Source organism: Carcharhinus amblyrhynchos, chromosome 11 (genome assembly GCF_965287045.1).
Source record: "Carcharhinus amblyrhynchos chromosome 11, sCarAmb.v2.hapA, whole genome shotgun sequence".
In the NCBI taxonomy this organism is placed as follows: Eukaryota; Metazoa; Chordata; class Chondrichthyes; order Carcharhiniformes; family Carcharhinidae; genus Carcharhinus; species Carcharhinus amblyrhynchos.
Genome location: NC_137334.1, coordinates 91239827 through 91263328, shown reverse-complemented (window position 1 = coordinate 91263328; position 23502 = coordinate 91239827). Strand labels below are relative to the sequence as shown.

Below are 23502 nucleotides of genomic sequence, written 5' to 3'. Positions count from 1 at the left end.
AAAGCAGGGAAGTTACCTATGTGAAGCACTGGTTAGGCCCCAACTTGATTTGATTTTTTGTCACATGTATCAACATACAGTGAAAGTACTGTTTCTTGCACACTGTACAGTCAGAGCATAGCGTTCATACAGGAGGAGAGGATGCAGAATGTAATATTACAGTCATAGCTAGGGTGTAGACAAAGATCAACTTGATGCAAGGTAGGTCCATTTAGAAGTCTGACAGCTGCAGGGAAGAAACTGTTCTTGAGTCGGTTGGTACATGACCTCACACTTCTGTATCTTTTTCCCGATGGAAGATGGTGGAAAAGAGAATGTCTAGGATACGTGGGGTCCTTAATTATGACGGCTGCTTTGCTGAGGCAGCGGGAAGTGTAGATAGAATCAACGGATGGGAGGCTGGTTTTCATGATGGATTGGGCTACACTCACGACCTTTTGTAGTTTCTTGCGATCTTGGGTAGAGCAGGAGCCATACCAAGTTCTTGTAAAACCAGAAAGAATGCTTTCTATGGTGCATCAGCAAAAGTTGGTAAGAATCGTAGCTAATATGCCAAATTTCCTTAACCTTCTGAGAAAGTAGAGGCACTGGTGGGGTTTCTTAGCTATATGTCGGAATGGGGGGACCATGACGAGTTGTTGGTGATCTGGACACCTAAAAACTTGAAGCTCTCGGTCCTTTCTACTTCGTCCCCATTGATATAGACAGGGGCATGTTCTCCTCTAAGCTTCCTGAAGTCGATGACCATCTCCCTCGTTCTGTTGACATTGAGGGAGAGATTATTGTTACCACACCAACTCACTAGATTCTCTATCTACCTATGTAAAACTCTAGTTAGGCTGCAACTACAGTACTGCATCCACATTTACAAATGAGACTGGTATGTACGAGATTATGACAGGTTCAGTTAAGGTTAACAGGAAAAAACTCTTCTCATTACCTGACAGTACAAGGACTAGGGAACACAGATTTAAGATGTTGGGCAAAAGATGCAAGGGGACTGGCACTGAGTGGTAATAACCTGGAACTTGCTGTCCTTGAGGGTGGTAAATGCAAAAACAATGACTGTAAAAGGAAATCGACTGGCCCTACTCTTCCATTAATTATCCTCTTACAACACACTGGCATGTTACAAAGCATCTTTATAAATTATCTTTGAACTTTTCTTGATTTTACTTGCCAATATTTTATTGGGCCCTCTTTTTGCTTTTTTAATTTCCTTTTTAATTTCACCCCTGCACTTTCTCTACTCCTCCAGGCTTTCTGCGATATTGAGCACTTGACATCGGAAATAAGTTTGCATTTTTTAACCGTATACTATTCAATATGCTTTTTGACATCAAGGGTGGTTCTGGATATACAAGTCAGGGCCTTTCTTTTTAAGGTAATGTATTTCTTTGGAATTTTCTTTAGTTGCATCCTATTACCTTCAAGTATCTGTTTCCAGTTCACATATAGTAAAACTGCCCACTCTCCAATGTAAAACTGTTACTCCTGGTCTGTCTGTATCTTTTTTAATAACAGCTCCAGACGTAACTGAATTATGGACACTACTACGTTCCCTCACTGACAGCCCTTACACCTGCCCAGGTTAATATTATATATCCAGTAGTGTTGGATGAGGGACACGTGTTCATCAAGAAAGCAAGGAGGATCTCCTTACTGTTCTTCATAGTCTTCTATGGACTTTTTACACACGGTTTGGGGTTAGACTAGGCATCAGTTTCAGAGCCTCAGCTGAAAGATGGCACCTGTAAAAGTGCAGCATTGAATTGTCAGTTGAGGTTATTTGCACAAGTGACTGATGTGGGGATCAAACTAATAAGCTTTGACTCAGAGGCAAGACTTACCAACTAAGCGGAGGCTAACACATGTTAAGGGTTAATTCCATGATGTGCTGAAAATCCATGCTTGTTGGCTGGAGAATTTAAGTCGTTATTTTTGTGGCTCTTGCTCTCTGAGTTTCATGCTGGCGTGCAGAGTTTTTTTAAAAATAGAATTCTTTCTTGAACACAGACAGCCAGACTCACCTGAATATAGGGCAGCAGCAGCCAGCCCTCGCATTTTGGACCTTTGTCCATGATGCAGTATGCTTCCAATTGCAGGATGTTCGGGTGGTTGAACATCTGATGCATCTCCACCTCGTTCAGAGCATTCTTACGATCTTCTTTGTCATGGCAAATGATCCTCTTCAGGGCATAGAACCGGCCGCTTTGAACACTCTCCACTAGATCCACATAGCTGAAACCCCTGAAACAGAAAGGGACAACAGAGCTCCGAGTGTGTTGACACATAATTCAAAATAACATTTTCCATTCTCCTGCACATCTCCTCAACAGAGCAAGCAGGTAGAAGGCTGATATTTGGGCTAAACCTAGAGAGATAACCAATCAAGAAAACATCCTAGGATTAACACATCGCAAATAACTCTCACTGTGCTATTCAAATCGCTCCTTAAACGTAGCTAAAGGTCCCAGGGCATTTCACAGGAGCATAATCAAATAAACTTTTAAACAGTCATATAAAGTAGAATTAGATAAATGATGAGAAGATCCCTATCTCAGTGACCTCCTCCAGCCCTACCACCCTCAGATCTCTGTGCCTCCCAATTCTGCCTTCTTGTACATTGCCAGCCGTGCCTTCAATTGCCTGGACTCTAACTTCTGGAATTCCCTCCCTAAACTTCTCCACCCTCTCTTTGCAGCTAAAATGCTCCTTAAAATTTAGATCTTTGATAAGATTTTGGGTCACCCATTGTCCTATGTCATTATGTGGCTTGGGGGTCAAATTTTGTTTCCTGTAAAACTTGTTGGGACATTAAAAGATGCCGTTTAAATAAAAATTGTTTTAAGGATTTGAGAGTGTGCTGATTCTTATCAGCAGCATCAGAAGGCTCTGACTGCCTAATCCACTGTGCCATTTATTGCACCATGTGTATTCCACACAGCACTACCAAAGGTTTCTGTAAGTCTTGAGCATTTCTTTCATTCATCATGTTTGAGATCTGAAGGTGAGATGTCTCACAACGAAACTGATCCTAGCCTGACCAGATACTGTCCAATAGGCGCCACTGGACAGAGGGCAGAACTGCAACCATGACATATGTAATGCTCCAAATGCTGCTCTACGTGATTCATTGCAGTCTGGGAATAAACCTCACAACCCACTGATCTGTATGGCTGAATTAAGCCAAGTTTCAAGTAACACTGGAGGGACAAAGTACAACAACTGAGAGGCAATTTGAAAAGAGATCAAGATGACATATGGAATCTGTGGCTTTGTGAATGGTATGTAATTTTTAAAAGTCATGATAAACTTTTACAAATCACTAGTGAGGCCTTAGCTGGAGTACTGTTTACTTATTAGTCACAAGTAGGCTTATGTTAACACTGCAATGAAGTTACTGTGAAAATCCCCTAGTCGCCACACTCCAGTGCAAGTTTTGATACACTGAGGGAGAATTTAGCATGGGCAATGCACCCAACTGTGCACAATTCTGGGAACCACATCATAGAATGGACATTAAGGCTTTGATGAGGGTACAGTTAAGTTTAAGTTTATTTAAAAGTATCACAAGTAGGCTTAAATTAACATTGCAATGAAGTTACTGTGAAAATCCCCTAGTTACCACACTCTGGCACCTGTTCAGCTACACTGAGGGAGAATTTAGCATAGCCAATCCACCTAACCAGCAAGTCTTTCAGACTGTGGGAAGAAACTGCATTCACAGGCACAGGGAGAATGTACAAACTCCACACAGTGACCCAAGTCAGGTATCGAACTCGAGTCCCTGGCGCTGTGAGGCAGTAGTGCTAACCACAGTGCCAGAGGGAGGTACTGGAAAAGGCCGAAGAAAGGTATTGAAAATTACAAGGGGATTTCATTTTACAAATAGGAAGAAACTGCTTCTTCTGGTCATGGATTTAAAATAATTGGCTGGAGGGGATGGAAGAAAAACTTCTTCATGCAGGGGGCTGTAAAGGTCTGGAATGCACAAGCTGAAAATGTGTTAGAATTAGGCTTCATTGGAACTTTGAAAAGGCAATCAGATGTGTTTTTAAAGAGGACTGATTTGCAACGTCATTGTTGAAAGGCTCAGGTGTGGGACTAAACCAGACAGCTTTTTCAAAGAACCAGCACAGGTAGAAGGATTTGCACAGCCCGCTTTAGTGCAGTAAGAGGGCATTCTATGACTCTAATATTTTTGCACAGTGAGCTATAAGCCATACACATGAAGCAAGATATAAGAGTGGTTGTGATTACGTACCCCTCGTCGAGTTTCTGGATAAAGAAATAGCGCTTATTATCGATGGTGATTGTCCCACGAGAACAGACGCAAGCAGTTTGGCCCATGTTCCAAGGAACATCCTTTACACTGCTGAAAAAATAAAACAAAATAATCAATTTTAAGGCATACTGAAATCTAAAAGTTTGCAGATTTGCTTTCCATCTGCCCAACCCTCTCAATGAGCTCCAAGTGACACAGAAAACCTGACTGAGAATGAGGCGTACTGCTGGTATTAGCATAAGGAATTTGTACAGGGCCAGGGATGGATCCAGATCTTCCTGGATAGATCAGGCAGGAAACGGGAAGAGGAAGCCCCTTGAGCCTGTTACACCATTCAGATGGATTAAAGTAGCCTGAATTCTAAATCCACTTACCTGTCGATGCTCCATATACCTTGATAGCTTTGGTATGATTGAATCAGGAGTAAGAACTTTTTGTTTCAAGTGGACAAAATTTTAAATCCCAGCTACTTATTAGGAAAATAAAGCATAAAGTTGCACTATTTTGAACAAGCAAGATAAACTTTACAGATGCATAATTGTACAGTACTTTTTTTTTCTATATTAAACGCTAATATTCATGAGGTAAGTATTAAATAACAAACTGTGGTTGGACACAATACACTGCACGTTCAATGGCAGACGTGACTAAGACACATCCAAAGGTTAGTGGCCACACAATCACAAACTAATGTTTTATTCAGTCCTCCCCCGAGGGATTTCAACTCTTCATTTTTGAAGATCTAGCTCTGGATTTCCTTGATAGCTGCTTAGACTGGGACTGCTTCAATGGCTACTCACCGCCTGATAGCTCAGTCTCTTCTCAAGATTGCATTCCATGGGATTCACAAAGCCGTATTCCCAGCACACATTTAACACTTCTCATAGGCCACTAGCTTTACTAAGCTAGCAACCCCCTCCCGCCTCACCCCCCGCCCCGGGTTTCTTTGAAGTTCAGTCTCCAGGCTGCACTGAGCTATAAATGGCTGCCAGGACTTCACTTAGCTCTAGCCCTCTTCAGCACGGACCCAGTAAGCTTCTGCCACTATCTCAGCTTCCTGGGAAGTTCCTCAGCCCTAACTGTACTGAATAGCTGCTGGCTTTTCTCGAGTCTCAAATGCTTGGAGCTTACCACAGCAGCACTTTTTCACCATTGGGTCACTTTTCTTACTGCAGACTACTTCGATAAGCTGAAAGCAGAGAACCTTAAATGCCAGTTCCAAAGATGTGTAGGTTAGGTGGATTGGTCATGCTAAATTGCTCCTTATTGTCCAAAAGACGTGTAGCTTAGATGGATTAGCCATGGTAAATGCCAGATTACAGGGGCCTGGGTAAAATGCTCTTTTGGAGAGTCAATGCAGACTCAATGGGTCTCCTTCTGCACTGTAGATATCCTATGGATTCATTCTCCATGATGTGGGACGACATGGTGGCACAATGGTTAGCATTGTTGCATCACAGCGCCAGGGACCCGGGTTGAATTCCAGCCTTGGGTCACTGTCTGTGTGGAGTTTGCACATTCTGCCTGGGTTTCCTCTGGATGCTCCAGTTTCCTTGCAAAGAATGTGGGTTAGGTTGATTGGCCTTGCTAAATTGACCTTAGTGTCAAGGGGATTAGCAGGATAAATTTGTGGGATTGCAGGAATAGGGATTGTGATCGGTACAGGCTTGGTGGGCCAAATGGCTTCCTTCTGCACTTAAGGATTCTATGTCATAACCTTTCAAGGTTTAGAATGTTTTTAAACTAATTTAGCTCTATCTCCCAAAACAAAACATCTGGCAAAGTGCAGTATAGATAGTAGCAGGAACAATGGACTTAACAGCAGGGTAGGCCATTCAACCGTGAGCCTGCTCCACCAATCAATAAGGTCATGGCTGATCTGGCTGTGGTCTCAACTTCATATTGCAGCATTTCCCCCATAACACTCGATTCCCTTGTCTACCAAAATCCCATCAAACTCAGGTTTGAATTTAATGAGACAGCCGCCACTACTTTCTGGGCAAGAGAATTTCACATACTAACAGCTCTTTGAGAAAATAAAATTTTTCTTATCTCTGTCTTAAGGAGCAGTTGCTGCATGTGGTGTAGGTATATCCACAGTGCAGTAGGGAGTTCTACAACTTTGATTCAGCTACAGTGAAGAAATGGTGATATATTTCCAAGATTGGATGGTGTGCAGCTTAGAGAGGAACCTACAGGTGTGGTGTTCCCATGCATCTGATGCCCTTGTCCTTTGAGATGGTAGTAGGCTGGCGAAGGAGCCATGATATGTTCTAACATTGCAGTGGAGCCTGATTGCAGACCTGTGTGGCTTTTCAGAGTGTGGGAAAGGTGCTTCCATATCTCCTTGTCATAATTCAATTACATTCTCATTTGCAAATGTGCAACATTGTTAAATAGAATCATAGATGAACTTCAATGCAACTGAGATTATTCATTAGTCAGTTAAAATAAACAATCAAAAGGAAAACAACACGATCAGAGTACAATTAATAACCCTGGGAATGTCACAAAGTACTGATAAGAATACAAGATTTAGCAAGCCAAAAAATCCAACAGTGCAGAAGGCAGCCATTTGGCCCATCGAGTCTGCAGCAACTACATTCCCATCCAAGCCCTATTCCATAACCCCATGCATTTACTCAAGCTAGTCCCCTTGACACTAACAGGTAATTTAGCATAGCCAATTGACTGAACCTGTGCATCTTTGGACTGTGGAAAGAAACACATGCAGACGCTCCACACACAGTGACCCAGGTCAGGAATTGAACCCGGGTCCCTGGTGCTTTCACTGTGTTACTATGCTGCCCCAACCATGGCAATGGTCAGTATGGTTTGTTGCCTAGCATGTAACGACACTCATGTTATCAGAGTTGGCTAAAAGTAAAGGTAGGACGAGACCTGAAATTCCCGCCCAAGGTCAACAGAGATTTCCGCTGTCGGACTCTCGCCCACACCAATTCCGCGGTAGAGTTCCGGCCGTTGGCTCTATTCTCGCTCCACAGATACTGTCAGACCTGCTGAAATGTTCCAGCATTTTCTGTTTTTGTCCCAAATGGGACCATTTCTTTTGAGGTGATCCTTTTGATAGGATTTCCACCCAGGTGATTACAATGGAATATAATTAAAGTTTCATTCATTTCATAGTTTTACATGGCACTCCGAAAGTCACAAACATTTCTGCTTTCACTGACAAATATCACATATCACAGAAGGTGCATTATAATGCTGTTTATATAAACGTGCCTTCCAGTTATTATGAGGTCACTAAAGGGTTAAATAAAGCTGGTCTGTTTTAAGGAATTTAAATTTTGACCTTCCTTGTCATGTTATTTTATACCAGTATTGTGAAAGCACTTGTACAGCTGATGCAACAACTTCTCAGTCACAAAAAATACATGAAATAAATTAAAGAAATTGCATTTATAAAGCACCTGTCCCAATGACAGGATGTCCCAAAGTGCTTTACAACCAATTAAATACTTTTGAAGTGTAATAATAATAGTGATTCAAGAAATGCAAGCTCCCATAATGAGCAAAGTCATAAGGACCAGATAATCAGCTTCAGTGATGTTGATAGGGGACCAATATTGGCACATGAGACCAGGGAGTTTACAGTTTTCAAAAATTATACTATAGGATCTTGAAAATCCAGCTGAGATAGTAGATGGGGGCCTATAAGAACATAAGAAATAGGAGCAGGAGTAGGCCATCTAGCCCTTCGAGCCTGCCCCGCCATTCAATAAGATCATGGCTGATCTGTCGTGGCTCAGTTCCACATTCTCGCCCTCTCCCCATAACCCTTAATCCCCTCTCTTATCAAAAACCCATCAACCCGCGTCTTAAAAATATTTAGCGAGGCAGCCTCCACCACTTCAACGGGCAGAGAATTCCAGAGATTCACCACCCTTTGAGTGAAGAAGTTCCTCCTCAACTCCGTTCTAAACCCCCCCCCCCCCCCCTTTATCTTGAGGCTGTGCCCCCTAGTCCTATTATCCTTTCTGAGCGGGAAGAGTCTCTCCACCTCTATCCTATCCATCCCATTCATCATCTTATACGTCTCAATGAGATCTCCCCTCATTCTTCTAAACTCTAACGAGTACAAGCCCAGTTTATTCAGCCTCTCCTCATAGCTCAACCCCCTCAACTCCGGCATCAGCCTAGTAAACCTCCTCTGCACTCCCTCCAAGGACAAAATATCCTTGCATAAGTACGGCGCCCAAAACTGCACACAGTACTCCAGCTGCGGCCTCACCAATGCCCTATGCAGCCGCAGCAAGACCTCCCTACTTTTATATTCAATCCCCCTCGCTATGAAGGCCAGCATCCCATTCGCCTTCCTGATCACCTGCTGCACCTGCAAGCTGGGTTTTTGCGACTCGTGCACAAGGACCCCGAGGTCCCTCTGCACCATCGCCTGCTGCAGTTTTTCGCCACGTAAGTAATAATCCTTCCTACCATTATTCCTACCAAAGTGGACCACCTCGCACTTGCCAACATTAAATTCCATTTGCCATTTCCTGGCCCATTCGCCCAGCCTATATAGGTCCTTCTGTAGACTCTCCACACCCTCCGCACAATTTGCCTTTCCTCCAATCTTGGTGTCATCAGCAAATTTCGACACCCTACACTCGGTTCCCTCCTCCAGATCATCTATAATGTCTTATCAGAGAATGCAACACTCAAAACAAAGACAAGGGAGAGCACTGGACAGGTGGATATTTTCAAACATCTTTCTCTTCTAAAGCAAAGTCAACATCCTGGGGAAATAGCTGGCCAAATCACCCTGTACAAGTCATTACAATTTCCATTCTGTAAACCACTACGGGAAGCAGCAAACCACAAAATAAATTATATTAGTACAAATCCAACAAGATCTTGCACAAATGATTCCATGACATGAAATGATACAAATTCACAGTACTGCAAAAGGCCATTCTCATAACCATGTCCATGCCTGTCAAAAAAGCTCTCTCAAAGAACTTTTCTGTCCATAGCCCGTATAGTTACAGCACTTCAAGAGCAGATCCCAGTAATCTTTTTACACAGTGAGGATTTCTGCCTCTACCAACCTGTCAAACAGCGACTTCCAGACTCCAACCATCCTCTAGGTAAGATGTTCCCTCAACTCTTTTCTAATCCTTCTACCATTTACTTTAAATCTCTGACCTCTCTGCTTAGGGAAATAGCCCTTCCTATCCACCCTATGAAAGCCCCTTATCATTTTATATACTTCAATTAAATCCCCCACTCAGCCTCCTCTGTTCCAAAGACAAAAAAAACTCAGCTTATCCAGTCTTTCCTCATGGTAAAAGCTCTCCAGTCATTCCTGTAAATCAACTCTAACGCAATGACAAGAATTGTGGCCTACTGTGGCCTAACTATATTTGACACCTCTAATGTAGAAAAATGTCCCTACAGCAGTTCACAAGTACGTAACCAGGAAAGAAAATTAGGGCACTATGCCAAAGATAGAAATGCAAGAAAAGATGGTGGTTATTCAGCTCCTCAAGCTTGTTTCAGTAATTCAACAAGATCACAGTTGATCTGTGACTTAACTCTGTACCCACCATTCCCTTAATACCTTCTTCACTTTGAATAATAAAACTTTTTTTAGTTTTAAAATGAACAAATTTTGGAAGAGTGTTCCAACTTTTAAAATTCCTTCACAGGTCACAGGTAATATTAGCTAAGTCAGTATTTGTTATCCATCTGTAATTACCCTTGTAAGTAGTCTCACAATACCAGGTTAAAGTCCAACAGGTTTATTTGGTAGCATGAGCTTTCTGAGTGTTGCCCCTTCATCAGATGCCTCACCAGGTGAAGGAGCAGCACTTCATAAGCGCTGCTACCAAATAAACCTGTTGGATTTTAACCTGGTGTTGTGAGACTACTTGCTATGACTACCCCAGTCGAACACTGGCATCTCCACGTCATAATTAGCCTTGAGAAGGGCTGATATGTCTGGCTCTAATATTTAATCCCATAGAGCTAGGAGATGGGCTAAAATTATGTGTTTTTAAATGCAAATAAAGATTTGTATCACTATTTTATTACATAAAGAACAGGATGAGTAAGCCACTTGGCCCCTCAAACTTGCTCCACCCTTCAGTAAGATTAAAAGCTAAAGTTGCTATACTCCCAGATGACCATTGCTGCACCCTCTTTGAAGGGTAAAGCTGACTGGTGGTGATTTAACCTGCGGGTCACCACACCTCAGGCGAATAGCAAGGCTGAGAAGTCAGGGCCTTCATGAATAACCTCAGCCAGTACGGGTCATCTGCCTTAAATTTACTTTCCTCTCTGTGCCCCATATCGCTTGTGGATTTTTAAAAATTCATTTGTGGGACTTGGGAGTTGCTGGCTGGCCAGAATTTATTGCCCATCCCTATTTGCCCTTATTGAGAAGGTGGTTAACAGTCAACCAAGTTGTTGTGGCTCTGGAGTCACATGTAGGCCAGCCCAGGTAAGAATGACAGATTTCCTTCTCTAAAGGGCATTAGTAAACCAGATGGGCTTTTCCAACAATGGTTTCATGGTCATCAGTAGAATCTTAATTTCAGATTTTTTTTTATTGAATTCAAATTCCACCACCTGCTGTTGCAGGATTCAAACTCGGGCTCCCAGAACACCAACGACCCTGAGGAGAAACTGTTCCTCATCTGCATCTTAAATGGGAGACCTTTTCATCTTGAATTATGTCATAAGAACATAAGAACTAGGAGAACAAGTAGGCCATTTGGCCCCTCATGCTCCTCCACTATTCAATAAGATCGTGGCTGACTTATTATCACTTAATGAGGTAGCCTCATTAGTAGGGAATTCCAGATTCACAACCCTTTGGGTAAAGAAGTTCCTCCTAAATCTGCTCCCCCTTATTTTGAGGCTATGCTCCTTAGTTCAGGTTTCACCCACCAGTGGAAATAACCTCCCTGCTTCTATCTTCTCTATTCCATTTGTAATTTTATACATTTCTATAAGATTCCCCCCTCATTCTTATAAATTTCAATAAGTACAGTCCCAGTCTACTCAGTCTCTCCTCATAAGCTAACCGTCTCAACTCTGGAATCAATTTAGTGAATCTCCCCGTACCCCCACCAGTGCCAGTTTCTCCTTTCTCAAGTAAGGAGACCAAAACTGTACACAGTACTCTAGGTGTGACCTCACCAGCACCTTATACAGCTGCAACATAACCTCCCTGTTTTTACACTCCATCCCTCGAGCAACGAAGGACAAAATTTCATTTGCTTTTTTAATTACCTGCTGCACCTACAAACCAACTCCTTGTGATTCCTGCACAAGGACACCCAGGTCCCTCTACACAGCAGCATGCTGCAATTTTTTAACCATTTAAATAGTCCATTTTGCTATTATTCTGACCAAAATGGATGACTTCATGTTTACCAACATTGTACTCCAACTACCAGACCCTTGCCCACTCACTTAAACTATTTATATCCCTTTGCGGACTTTCAGCATCCTCTGCACACTTTGCTCTATCACTCAACTTAGTGTCATCTGTGAACTGTGACACACACTTGATCCTTAACTCCATAAAAAGTAAATTACTGCAGATGCTGGAATCTGAAACCGAAGGAGAAAATGCTGGAAAATCTCAGGAGATCTGACAGCATCTGTAGATTTTGACAAAGGATTATCTGGACTTGAAATATCAGCTCTTTTCTCTCTTTACAGATGCTGCCAGACCTACTGAGATTTTCCAGCATTTTCTCTTTTGGGTCCTTAACTCCAAATCATCTATGCAAATTGTAAACAATTGCAGTCACTTGTAAACAACTGCTGTTATCAAATCCCTACAATGCAGAGAGAGGCTATTCGGCCCATCAAGCCCGCACCAACAACAATCCCATCCAAGCACTAGTCCTGTAACTCCAAGTATTTACCTAGTGAATGCTCCTGACACTAAGAGGCAATTTAACATGGCCAATCCCCCTAACCCACACATCTCTGGAGTGGTTCCAGGTTTCTCCACGAGAGGAACCATTCTCTCAGCGTCTATCCTGTAAAGCCCCCTTGAAATTTGATATGCTGTAATAGTTGTGTATAAATACAGAACTGAGCCCCATTACCTTTGCGCCTTAGTGAGACACTTCCCAGGTCGAGGGGCACTAAATTGAGCATGCGCGACCGGGATTCCTGGCCTGCGTGGCTCAGGAATACCTAGGTCCGCATGCGCGGGCCAGTTCCACGAACGCGTGCGCAGTTCGGATTTGTCCTCCGGGTACGTCCACGCGTGCGCGTCGGGCCCAGTGTCCCTTGGGAGTTAGAGTTCCCGCCCCCTCCCGGCTGTTGTCAGGCGGCGCATCGCTTGATCAGACATGCCCCAGAGGATCGCTGTGCTTTTTAAACAAAACCAGGCTTTCTCTCTTCCATTCTCAACGGTTTGTTTTCCTCTCCGGCCGCTTCAAGTTGGCGGCGGCGGGTTGGCCTACCTGCGACACCCCGCCGGCTTCCTGCCTGTTCTCCGGCTTGATGGCCGCCCGCCCGCTGGATCCCGCGAGAGCTCGCGCTCCTGTCTGAGGTCTCGCGAGAGGTGGGACCAGGTGGGCGGGGTTTTGCTCCACGTGCTCCTTCCAGCTCTGCGCATGTGCCCCGTTGGTTACAATGCAGAGCCCTGTAACCAATGTGGTGTAGGTACATCCTGCGTGCTATTAGCGAGGGAGTACACAGTAAGAAGCCTCACAACGCCAGGTTAAAGTTCAACAGGTTTATTTGGTAGCAAAACCCACTAGCTTTCGGGGCTTTTCCCCTTTGCTTGGTGACAAAGAGTCATCTAGACTTGAAATGTCAGCTCTTTTCTCTCCTTACAGATGACCTCACCTAACAAAGGAGCAGCACTCTGAAAGTTGGTGGCGTTTGCTACCAAATAAGCCTGAAGGACTTTGATCTGGTGTTGTGAGACTTCTTACTGTGTTTATCCCAGTCCAACGCCGGCATCTCCGCATCATTTAGAAAGAGAATGCCAGGACTTTGACCCACTGATAGTGAATGGGTGGGGATATAATCAGAGAGGTTTACAGCACAGAAAGAGGCCCTTCAGCCCATCGTGTCTGGGTGGCTTGGAAGGGAACTTGCAGGGAGACAACACCTCACTTATAGCAAATTCCCATGCAATCCCAGAAGATGCAACACCTGCCCCTTTACCTTCTTCACCCTGCCCACCATTCAAAGCCCCAGGTACTCTTTTCAGGTGAAGTAGCGCTTCATGCGCACACCTCCTGTAAATTGGTCTAAAGCTGCTCCCATTGTGGTCTATTCTACATAGGAGAGACCAAACGCAGATTGGGTGGCCACTTGACAGAACACCTTCAGTCCGTCTGCAAGCAGGTCCCAGATCTTCCTGTCACTTGCCATTGATTTTCTCTCCTCAGCCTGCTGTAATGTTCCAGGGATGCCCAGTGTTAGCTGGAGGAGCAGCACCTGATCTTCCAATTAGGCACATTGTAACATTCCAATCTTACCAAAATGTGCCAAATGAATGTGAAAACAGGAGAAATTTGCGTTGTTTTTTGGGCAACTTAAAAATCGAATCTTGTCTGACTCTGCCAAAAAAAATGAAGTAAAAAGTCTGACAACACCAGGTTTTAGTCCAACCTAGTGCAGAGGAGGTTTACTAGGCTGATACCGGAGTTGAGGGGGTTGAGCTATGAGGAGAGGCTGAATAAACTAGGCTTGTACTCGTTAGAGTTTAGAAGAATGAGGGGAGATCTCATTGAGACGTATAAGATGATGAATGGGATGGATAGGATAGAGGTGGAAAGACTCTTCCCGCTCAAAAAAGACAGTAGGACTCGGGGGCACAGCCTCAAGATAAAGGGGGGGCGGTTCAGAACGGAGTTGAGGAGGAACTTCTTCACTCAAAGGGTGGTGAATCTCTGGAATTCTCTGCCCGTTGAAGTGGTGGAGGCTGCCTCGCTAAATATTTTTAAGAAGCGGGTTGATGGGTTTTTGATAAGAGAGGGGATTGAGGGTTATGGGGAGAGGGCGGGAAAGTGGAACTGAGCCACGACAGATCAGCCATGATCTTATTGAATGGCGGGGCAGGCTCGAAGGGCCAGATGGCCTACTCCTGCTCCTATTTCTTATGTTCTTATGTTCTTATGTTCTTATTTATTTGATAATATACTCGCAAGCTTTCGAGGGGTTACCCTCTTCGTCAGGTGAATGGAGAGTTCTGGCCTCAGACAGAGCATATAAAGCACAGACAGTTTAGAGATTACTGATTAAAATGCGAATCCTTACACCTAACCTGCTGTTCAAGACCTGAAGTGGCTGATAATGTGAGTGGTAGGAGCACTGATCACAGTTTAAAGAGATGTGTATTGTCTCCAGACAGTACAGTAAGTGAGGTTTTGCAAACCCAGGCAAGTCACGGGGGTTACAGATAGTGCGACATGAACCCAAGATCCCTGTTGAGACCGTCCTCATGTGTGCGGAACTTGGCTATCAGTCTCTGCTCAGCGACTCTGCGCTGTCGTGTGTTGTGAAGGCCGCCTTGGAGAACGCTTATCCGAAGGTCAGAGGCTGAATGCCCGTGACCACTGAAGTGTTCGCCAACAGGAAGGGAACAGTCTTGCCTGGTGACTGTCGAGCGATGTTCATTCATCCGTTGTCGTAGCGTCTGCATGGTCTCCCCAATGTACCATGCTTCGGGACATCCTTTCTTGCAACGTATCAGGTAGACAATGTTGGCCGAGTTGCAAGCGTATTTACCATGTACCTGGTGGATGGTATTCTCACGTGTGATGATGGTATCCATGTCGATGATCCGGCATGTCTTGCAGAGGTTGCTGTGACAGGGTTGTGTGGTATTGTGGTCACTGTTCTCCTGAAGGCTGGGTAGTTTGCTGCGAACAATGGTCTGTTTGAGGTTGTGTGGTTGTCTGAAAGCAAGAAGTGGGGGTGTGGGGAGGGCCCTGGCGAGATGTTCGTCTTCATCAATGATATGTTGAAGACTCCGGAGAAGATGTCGTAGCTTCTCCGCTCCGGGGAAGTACTGGACGACGAAGGGAACTCTGTCCACTGTGTCCCGTGTTTGTCTTCTGAGGAGATCGGTGCGGTTTTTCGCTGTGGCGCATCGAAACTGCCGATCTATGAGTCGAGCACCATATCCTGTTCTTACGAGGGCATCTTTCAGGGTCTGGAGGTGTCTGTCACGATCCTCCTCATCTGAGCAAATCCTGTGTATACGGAGGGCTTGTCCATAGGGAATGGCTTCTTTAACATGTTTAGGGTGGAAACTGGAGAAGTGGAGCATTGTGAGATTGTCTGTGGGCTTGCGGTACAGTGAGGTGCTGAGGTGACCGTCCTTAATGGAGATGCGTGTGTCCAAGAATGCAACTGATTCTGGGGAATAGTCCATGGTGAGTCTGATGGTGGGGTGGAATTTGTTGATATCATCATATAGTTGTTTCAGTGATTGTTCACCATGAGGCCAGAGGAAGAAAATGTCATCGATGTATCTAGTGTACAGCATCGGTTGAAGATTCTGTGCGGTGAAGAAGTCTTGTTCGAACCTGTGCATGAAGATGTTGGCATATTGAGGCGCAAATTTGGTCCCCATGGCTGTTCCATGTGTCTGGATGAAAAACTGGTCGTTGAAGGTGAAGACATTGTGGTCCAGGATAAAGCGGATGAGTTGTAAAATTGCATCTGGAAACTGGCAGTTGTCAGCATTGAGTACTGATGCAGTCGCAGCAATGCCATCGTCGTGGGGGATGTTGGTGTAGAGCGCTGAGACATCCATTGTGACGAGGAGTGTCCCTGGTTCAACTGCTCCATGTGTGCTGAGTTTCAGTAGGAAGTCCGTAGTGTCGCGACAAAAGCTGGGGGTTCTTTGTACAATGGGTTTCAGGATGCCCTCGACGTAGCCGGAGAGGTTCTCACACAGAGTCCCATTGCCCGATACGATGGGACGGCCAGGTGTGTTTGCCTTGTGAATCTTTGGGAGGCAGTAGAGATCTCCAATGCGGGGAGTACGTGGAATGAGAGCACGGAGGGTGCTCTGAAGGTCCGGATCAAAGGTCTTGATCAGATTGTTGAGTTGACGAGCGTGTTCTTTGGTCGGATCTGTGGGTAATTGTCTGTAGTGTTCCTCATTGTTTAGTTGTCGGTACACTTCTTTACAGTAATCCGTTCTGTTCAGTATGACGATGGCCCCTCCTTTGTCTGCTGGTTTGATGACTATGTTGCGGTTTGTCTTGAGAGCGTGGATGGCGTTGCGTTGTGCTTGGGTGATGTTCGGGGCTGTCTTGTGAGTGCGGCTGATGAATCTGGTGTTAACGCACCTCCTGATGGTTTGGGCATACAAGTCCAGTCGAGGGCAGCGGCCTTCCGGAGGAGTCCAATTGGATTCCTTCCTCTTAGGCTGTTGCACTGCGGATCTCTCTGTCGGCTGTTCTGGTTCATCGACTGTCTCATTGTGTTCGTTGCTGGCCTCTTGGGGTTTGTGGAAAAACTCCCGCATGTCGCACTATCTGTAACCCCCGTGACTTGCCTGGGTTTGCAAAACCTCACTTACTGTACTGTCTGGAGACAATACACATCTCTTTAAACTGTGATCAGTGCTCCTACCACTCACATTATCAGCCACTTCAGGTCTTGAACAGCAGGTTAGGTGTAAGGATTCGCATTTTAATCAGTAATCTCTAAACTGTCTGTGCTTTATATGCTCTGTCTGAGGCCAGAACTCTCCATTCACCTGACGAAGAGGGTAACCCCTCGAAAGCTTGCGAGTATATTATCAAATAAATAGGTTGGACTAAAACCTGGTGTTGTCAGACTTTTTACTGTGTTTACGCCAGTCCAACGCCGGCATACCCACATCAAAAAAAATGAAGCCATGCTAATTTCTCGCCAGCAGGTGGAGTGGGTGAGGCCTAGCTTGCCTGAAAGCTGGCTGGTCGTGGCAGAGGGCGCAATTGTGCATGTTCAGATCTCTGCGTTCAGTTTGAGAGTGACTGCCTTCCCAGCTACTGTATGCTTTCTAGCTTTCCCCTACCTCACAACCATGTTTCCCCCTCCTCCCAGGCTACTGGGGAGCTTCACAGGTGATCCTCTCTCTGCCTGGACCCATTCCTTGTCCCTCCTCCAGCCCAAATCGATTGCCACCCCTACCCCTGCATGGACCGATCACGGCCAAAATGTCCGCTCCCCCCTACCCCGCGCGCGCACGGACCAGCTGTTTGCCAGTTGCAGAGCGTGAAGTGGTTCCTCCTCAATTACTATTGCCGAGCGGCAGTGGTTTCCTGCCCCCAGTGGATGTTGCAGAGTGAGTAGCGATCTCCCACTCCAATCAGTATGCCCCATCATTGCCCCTCCAATTGGTTCTGCCCCCTTAGCACTGCTAAGTGGCTACTGGGCACTGTCAGGGTGCCAGGCAGCCACTATCAGGATGGCATGCCCAATGGGCACCCCCCCACCCCCACAACTTCAATGGTCTTCGTTCCTATAGGCAAAGCCATCACTTCTGGTCCCTCCTCTTGATTGGGAACCTGCATGATCCTTGTCAGACAGAACCTTCACCGGCGAGGGCACAGAAGCAGGTGAGCCTGGACGATTGCTGGTTTGAAATATTTAAAAGATGTATGACATAGCATTTTAATATTGCGATCAGCCTCGTACCCTTTTTGGGCATGAGGCTGATTTTATTGGATATCCCATGCCAATCAGATCGTGATCGGGGATTTCTTGGTTCTCTCACGATCTTATCCACTCACCATGCCCATTGGTCGGCAGGGTGAGAAGGTAAGATCATGGCTGTTAACTCTGTTTTTTTCTCCACAGTCACTGCTTGCCCTCCTGAGAATTTCCAGCACTTTATTTCCAATTTCCAGCGTTTGCGATATTTTGCTTTTGTAAGCCCCTGTTGCATATGCTACATACTTGCTGTCTCCCAGCCTCCCTCTCTCTGACAGTGTATTCTTCTATTTGTTTTACGTTCCTTTGTTTATCTAATTTCCATTACATGCAACCATGCTATCTACTTAACTACTCCATGTAGAATCACTACCACGCTCTGAAAAACGTACCACAAGTGCATGGATGGTGCAAATTCCCAACCTACTGAACTTAGATTGTAAGACAAGAGGTTAAGGTACTATCCAGAGCAGTGATCTGGTGCAGTGGAAATCCCGTTGTATGATAGCAAAGGCTTTGAAGTCATTTCATACTTTGACTTTTTTTAAAATTTGATTTATTATTGTCACATGTATTAGTACTGTTTCATACCGTTCATAGAGAAGAAAAGGAGAGGGTGCAGAATGTAGTGTTACAGTCATAGCTAGGGTGTAGAAAAAGATTAACTTAATGCAAGGTAGGTCCATTCAAAAGTCTGACAGCAGCAGGGAAGAAGCTGTTCTTGAGTCAGTTGGGGATGTGACCTCAGACTCAGATACAGAACTAAAGATAAGATAGCCATGATGTGGAGTTGCTGCCATCGGACTGGGGTAGGCACAGTAAGTAGTCTCACAATACCAGGTTGAAGTCCAACAGGTTTATTTGGTAGCACAAGGTTTCAGAGCATTGTCCCTTCATCAGGCAAGTCCACACTCCAGCTCCTGTTTGGGTACACTGAGGGAGAATTTAGCATGGCCAATGCACCTACCCAGCACGTCTTTCGGACTGTGGGAGGAAACCAGAGCACCCAGAGGAAACCCATGCAGACACAGGGAGAACATGCAGATTCTGCACAGACAGTAACCCAAGCCGGGAATTGAGCCTGGGGACCTGGCGCTGTGAGGCAGCTGTGCTAAACATTGTGCAAGTTGGGAAAATTATATATTTTTAACTTACAAGTTTATATAATTTACACATTTATCATTATATAGTTTTATGTACTCTACACCTATGTATACTTGCCTACATATATACTTAAAATTTTAATTTTTTTTGTATATACATGCATTTATATAACTGATACTTTTATATATGTATGTAACTTTTAAGTTAAACATTTATATAACTTACACATTTATATGTAAGTACACACACCATGCTGACTTGGATATATATCCATGGGCCCATCGAGTCTGCTCCACTATTCAATCATGGCTGATATTTTTCTCATCCCTGTTCTTCTGCCTTTTCCCCATAACCCCTGATCCCCTTGTTAATCAAGAAGCTATCTATCTCTGTCTTAAAGACACTCAATGACCTGGCCTCCACAGCCTTCTGCAACAAAGAGTTCCATAGATTCACCACACTCTGGCTGAAGAAATTCCTCCTCTTCTCTGTTTTAAAGGATCGTCCCTTTAGCCTGAGGTTGTGCCCTCTGGTTGTAGTTTTTCCCACTTCTAGAAACATCCTCTCCACGTCCACTCTCTACAGGCCTCACAGTATCCTGTAAGTTTCAGTAAGATCCCCCCCTCATCCTCCAATGAGTACAGATCCAGAGTCTTCAACCATTCCTCAAATGACAAGCTTTTCATTCCAGGGATCATTCTTGTGAACCTCCTCTGAACCCTTTCCAAGGCCAGCACATCATTCCTTAGAAAAAACTGTTCGCAATACTCCAGACTCCATGGATTGCAGCAGTTCAGAGCACGCCACCCTACCACCTTTCCAAGGGCAAAAAGGGAATGGCAGTAAATGCTGGCCTTGCCAGCGATGTCCCCATCCCATCAAATGAATTTTTTAAAAATGGGTTATTAAAGCGCATTTTTCGCAACTTTAGGACATTCCAAAATGCTTTACAGCTGAGGATGTACTTTTGAAATTTAGTCAGTGTTTTAGAATAGGAAACTAGTTCACAATGTCCCCCAAACAGCAATGAGATAAAACACCGGATGGTTTGTTTTAAAGATGTCGCAAATTGTGCACTTGATCTGCATTTGGAACCCATTTCCATCCAAACCCCAATTGGACGGAGCAATCAAACTGCCCTGCAGAGATTGACCACAAGATGGAGCAGGCGCGCTGATTTCTGACCACCTTTGAAATTGTTTAATAAAACAGGTTTTTATAGATGGAGGATAGTGAAGATAACAACAATTTTCATTTACATATTGCCTTTAACATAGTTAAGTGTCCCATAAAGCCTCATTGGAGCATTAACCAACCAAATGTAATGCCAAGCCACATGGTAGTTAGTACTGCTGCCTCACAGCGCTGGGGACCTGAGTTCAATTCCAGCCTTGGGTCATTGTCTGTGTGGAGTTTGCACGTTGTCCCCATGTCTGCATGGGTTTTCTCCGGGTCCTCTGGTTTCCTCCCATTGTCTATGCTAAACTGCCCCTTCGTGTTGCGGGTTTAGCAGGGTAAATAGCAGATTGTTTCTTTCCACACTCTAAAGATGTGCGAGTTAGATGTATTGGCCATGCTAAATTGCCCCCTAGTGTCTTGGGAGGGATTAGCAGGCTAAATATGTGCAGTTACAGGGATAGGGTTTGGTGGGATTGTTGTCAGTGCAGACTTGATGGGCCGAATGGCCTCTTTCTGCACTGTAGGGTTTCTGTGATAGGTATATATATGAATGTTTAAGGTGTTTACAAGATATATATATCTATTGCAACAACTATCATCACACTATGATGAGAATTTTAAAATCAAGTGTTGTCTGAACTGGTGACAATGTAGATCAGTGAGCACATTGGGTAACGGTAACTTAGCTGGTCCCACTCACCAGCCTTTTCCCCATTATCTTGTCGTTTTGTTTCCCATCAGGCTCTTCACCAATTTCATTCTGAAAGCCTTGATTAAATTCTGATTCCTGGTTCAAATCACTGTCTGTGTGGAGTTTGCACATTCTCCTCATGTCTGCGTGGGTTTCCTCCAGGTGCTCTGGTTTCTTCCCACAGTCCAAAGATGTGCAGGTTAGTTGATTAGCTGTGCTAAAATTGCCCCTTTTAGTGTCTTGAGATGTGTAGGTTAGCGGGATTAGCGGGTAAATGTGTAGGGATATAGGGGTAGGGTCTGGGTGGGATTGTGTTTGGTGCAGACTCGGTGGGCCGAAGGGCCTCTTTCTGCACTGTAGGGTTCTAAGCTCTAAATCATAGGATCATAGATTTGTTGCAGCACACAAGAAGGCCATTTGGCCCATCGTGACTATGCTAACCACTCCCCCCACACTCTCAGGCAATGCATTCCTGATGCTAACCACTCGTTGCGTATAAGAGGTTTTTTCATGATGTCATTAGTTCTTTTGCCTCTTGAGTGTTGTTGGAGCTGCACTCACCCAGGCAAGTGGGAGGTATTCCATCACGCTCCTGACTTGGGCCTTGTAGATGATGGACAGGCTTCCGAGAGCCAGGAGGTGAGTTACGCTCATCAGAATTCCCAGCCTCTGTAGCCCCAGTATTTACATGGCTGGTCCAGTTCAGTTTCAGATCAGTGGTGACCTCCCCAGGATGCTGAGCAAAGGAAGCTGGACATCATCCAACACAAAGCAACCCTTCTTGACTGGTACCCAATCACCACCTTAAACATTCACTCCCTCCACCAGATGCACTGTGGCAGCAGCGTGTATCTTCTACAAGATGCACTGCAGGAACTCAAAGGCTGACTCAACAGCATCTTCCAAAGCTGTGACCTCTGCCACCTTGAGTGATAAGGGCAGCAAAACATGGAAACACCACCACTTTTAAGTTCCTGTCCAAGTCACACACCATTCCTTCACTGTCGCTGATGAAAATCCTGGAACTCCCTCCCTAATAACACTGTGGGTGTTCCTACACCTCAGGGACTGCATCGATTCAACAAGGCAACTCGCCACCACCTTCTCAAGGGCAATTAGGGATGGGCAAATGCCCTTGGGAGCCACGTAACCTCAAGCAGATCACTGTTCACAGCAAACTACCAGCCTTCAGGAGAACAGTGACCGCGACACCACACAATCCTGTCACAGCAATCCCTGCGAGACATGCTGGATCATCGACACGGATGCCATCATCTCACATGAGAACACCATCCACTAGGTACACTGTACATACTCATGCGACTTAGCCAATGTTGTCTACCTGATACGCTATAAGAAAGGATGTCCCAAGGCATGGTATATTAGCGAGACCTGTGCAGACGCTACGACAATGGATGAATGGGCGCCGCTCGACAATCACCAGGCAAGAATGTTCCCTTCCTGTCAGGGAACACTTCAGCAGTCAAGGGCATTCAGCCTCTGATCTTCGGGTGTGTGTTCTCCAAGGCAGCCTTCAAGACGCACGACAACGCAGAATCGCCAAGCAGAAACTAATAGCTAAGTTCCGCACACATAAGGACAGCCTTAACCAGAATCTTGGGTTCGTGTCACATTACCAGTAACCATTTGGCCTGGGCTTGCGAAGTCTCACTAGCTGTCCTGGCTTGAGACAATTCACACCTCTTTAAACTGTGCTTAACCCTGTCTCCACTCATAATGTACCTGTAAAGACTTGATTACCTGTTAAGACTTGCAATCCAACCATTATCTTGTAATTGAGTTTGTGTCTATATATGCCCTGTTTGTGAGCTCAACTCTCCGCTCACCTGGTGAAGGGGCAACGCTCCGAAAGCTCTTGCCACCAAATAAACCAGCTGAACTTTAACCTGGTGTTGTGAGACTTCTTACTGTGCCCACCCCAGTCCATCACCAACATCTCCGCATCACAGTTGGAGATGGTCATTACCTGGCATTTATGTGAATGTTGCTTTCCACTTGTAAACCCAGGACAGGAACACCACAGGATTAGATAAAGAGTCAATCGCTATCAAGACTGTCCCCATATAAACCCAGACTTGAATATTGTCCAGGTCTTGCTGCTTACGGGCACAGACTGCTTCAGGAAACATCCCCAATACTGACTCGAATATTGGACACAACAGGAGGAATTTTCCCCTCCTGCCTGCCAAGGGAATGGCAGCAGGCAAGGAGGGGGGCAACGGATCATGCAAAGTTCAGGTGGGATTTTCTGGTTTTGGAACAAGCTGGAAAATCCTGCCCAATATTGCAGCAGATGCTGGATGAAAGCAAATTACTGCGGATGCTGGAATCTGAAACTGAAAGAGAAAACCCTGGAAAATCTCAGCAGGTCTGACAGCATCTGCAAGGAGAGGAAGGAGCTGATGTTTCGAGTCCAAATGGCCCTTTGTCAAAGGGTGCTGAGCCAGTATTTTATGATGGTTTATCTGTGCTGTGACTTCCGTACAATCCATTGGCTGAAGTTGTACAGCTGTTCACGCTGATGAGGTCTCCTGGTCCTGCCAACAGTGACCCCCACGCT

The 23502-nt window shown here is 45.1% G+C and overlaps 1 protein-coding gene across 1 annotated transcript in view; it reads right to left on the bottom strand.

Annotated features, from left to right (window-relative positions):
• Window positions 1-12786, bottom strand: part of stk16 (serine/threonine kinase 16) — a 30769-nt gene extending 17983 nt beyond the window's left edge. Inside the window, exons 1-3 of the mRNA XM_080199549.1 lie at window positions 12379-12786; window positions 4268-4378; window positions 2031-2250 (exon numbers count right to left, since the gene is read on the bottom strand). Of these exons, the coding sequence (XP_080055675.1) occupies window positions 2031-2250; window positions 4268-4353 (306 nt within the window). The 5' untranslated portion in view covers window positions 4354-4378; window positions 12379-12786. The remainder of the gene's footprint in view (window positions 1-2030; window positions 2251-4267; window positions 4379-12378) is intronic.
• Between the last annotated feature and the right edge of the window lie 10716 nt (window positions 12787-23502).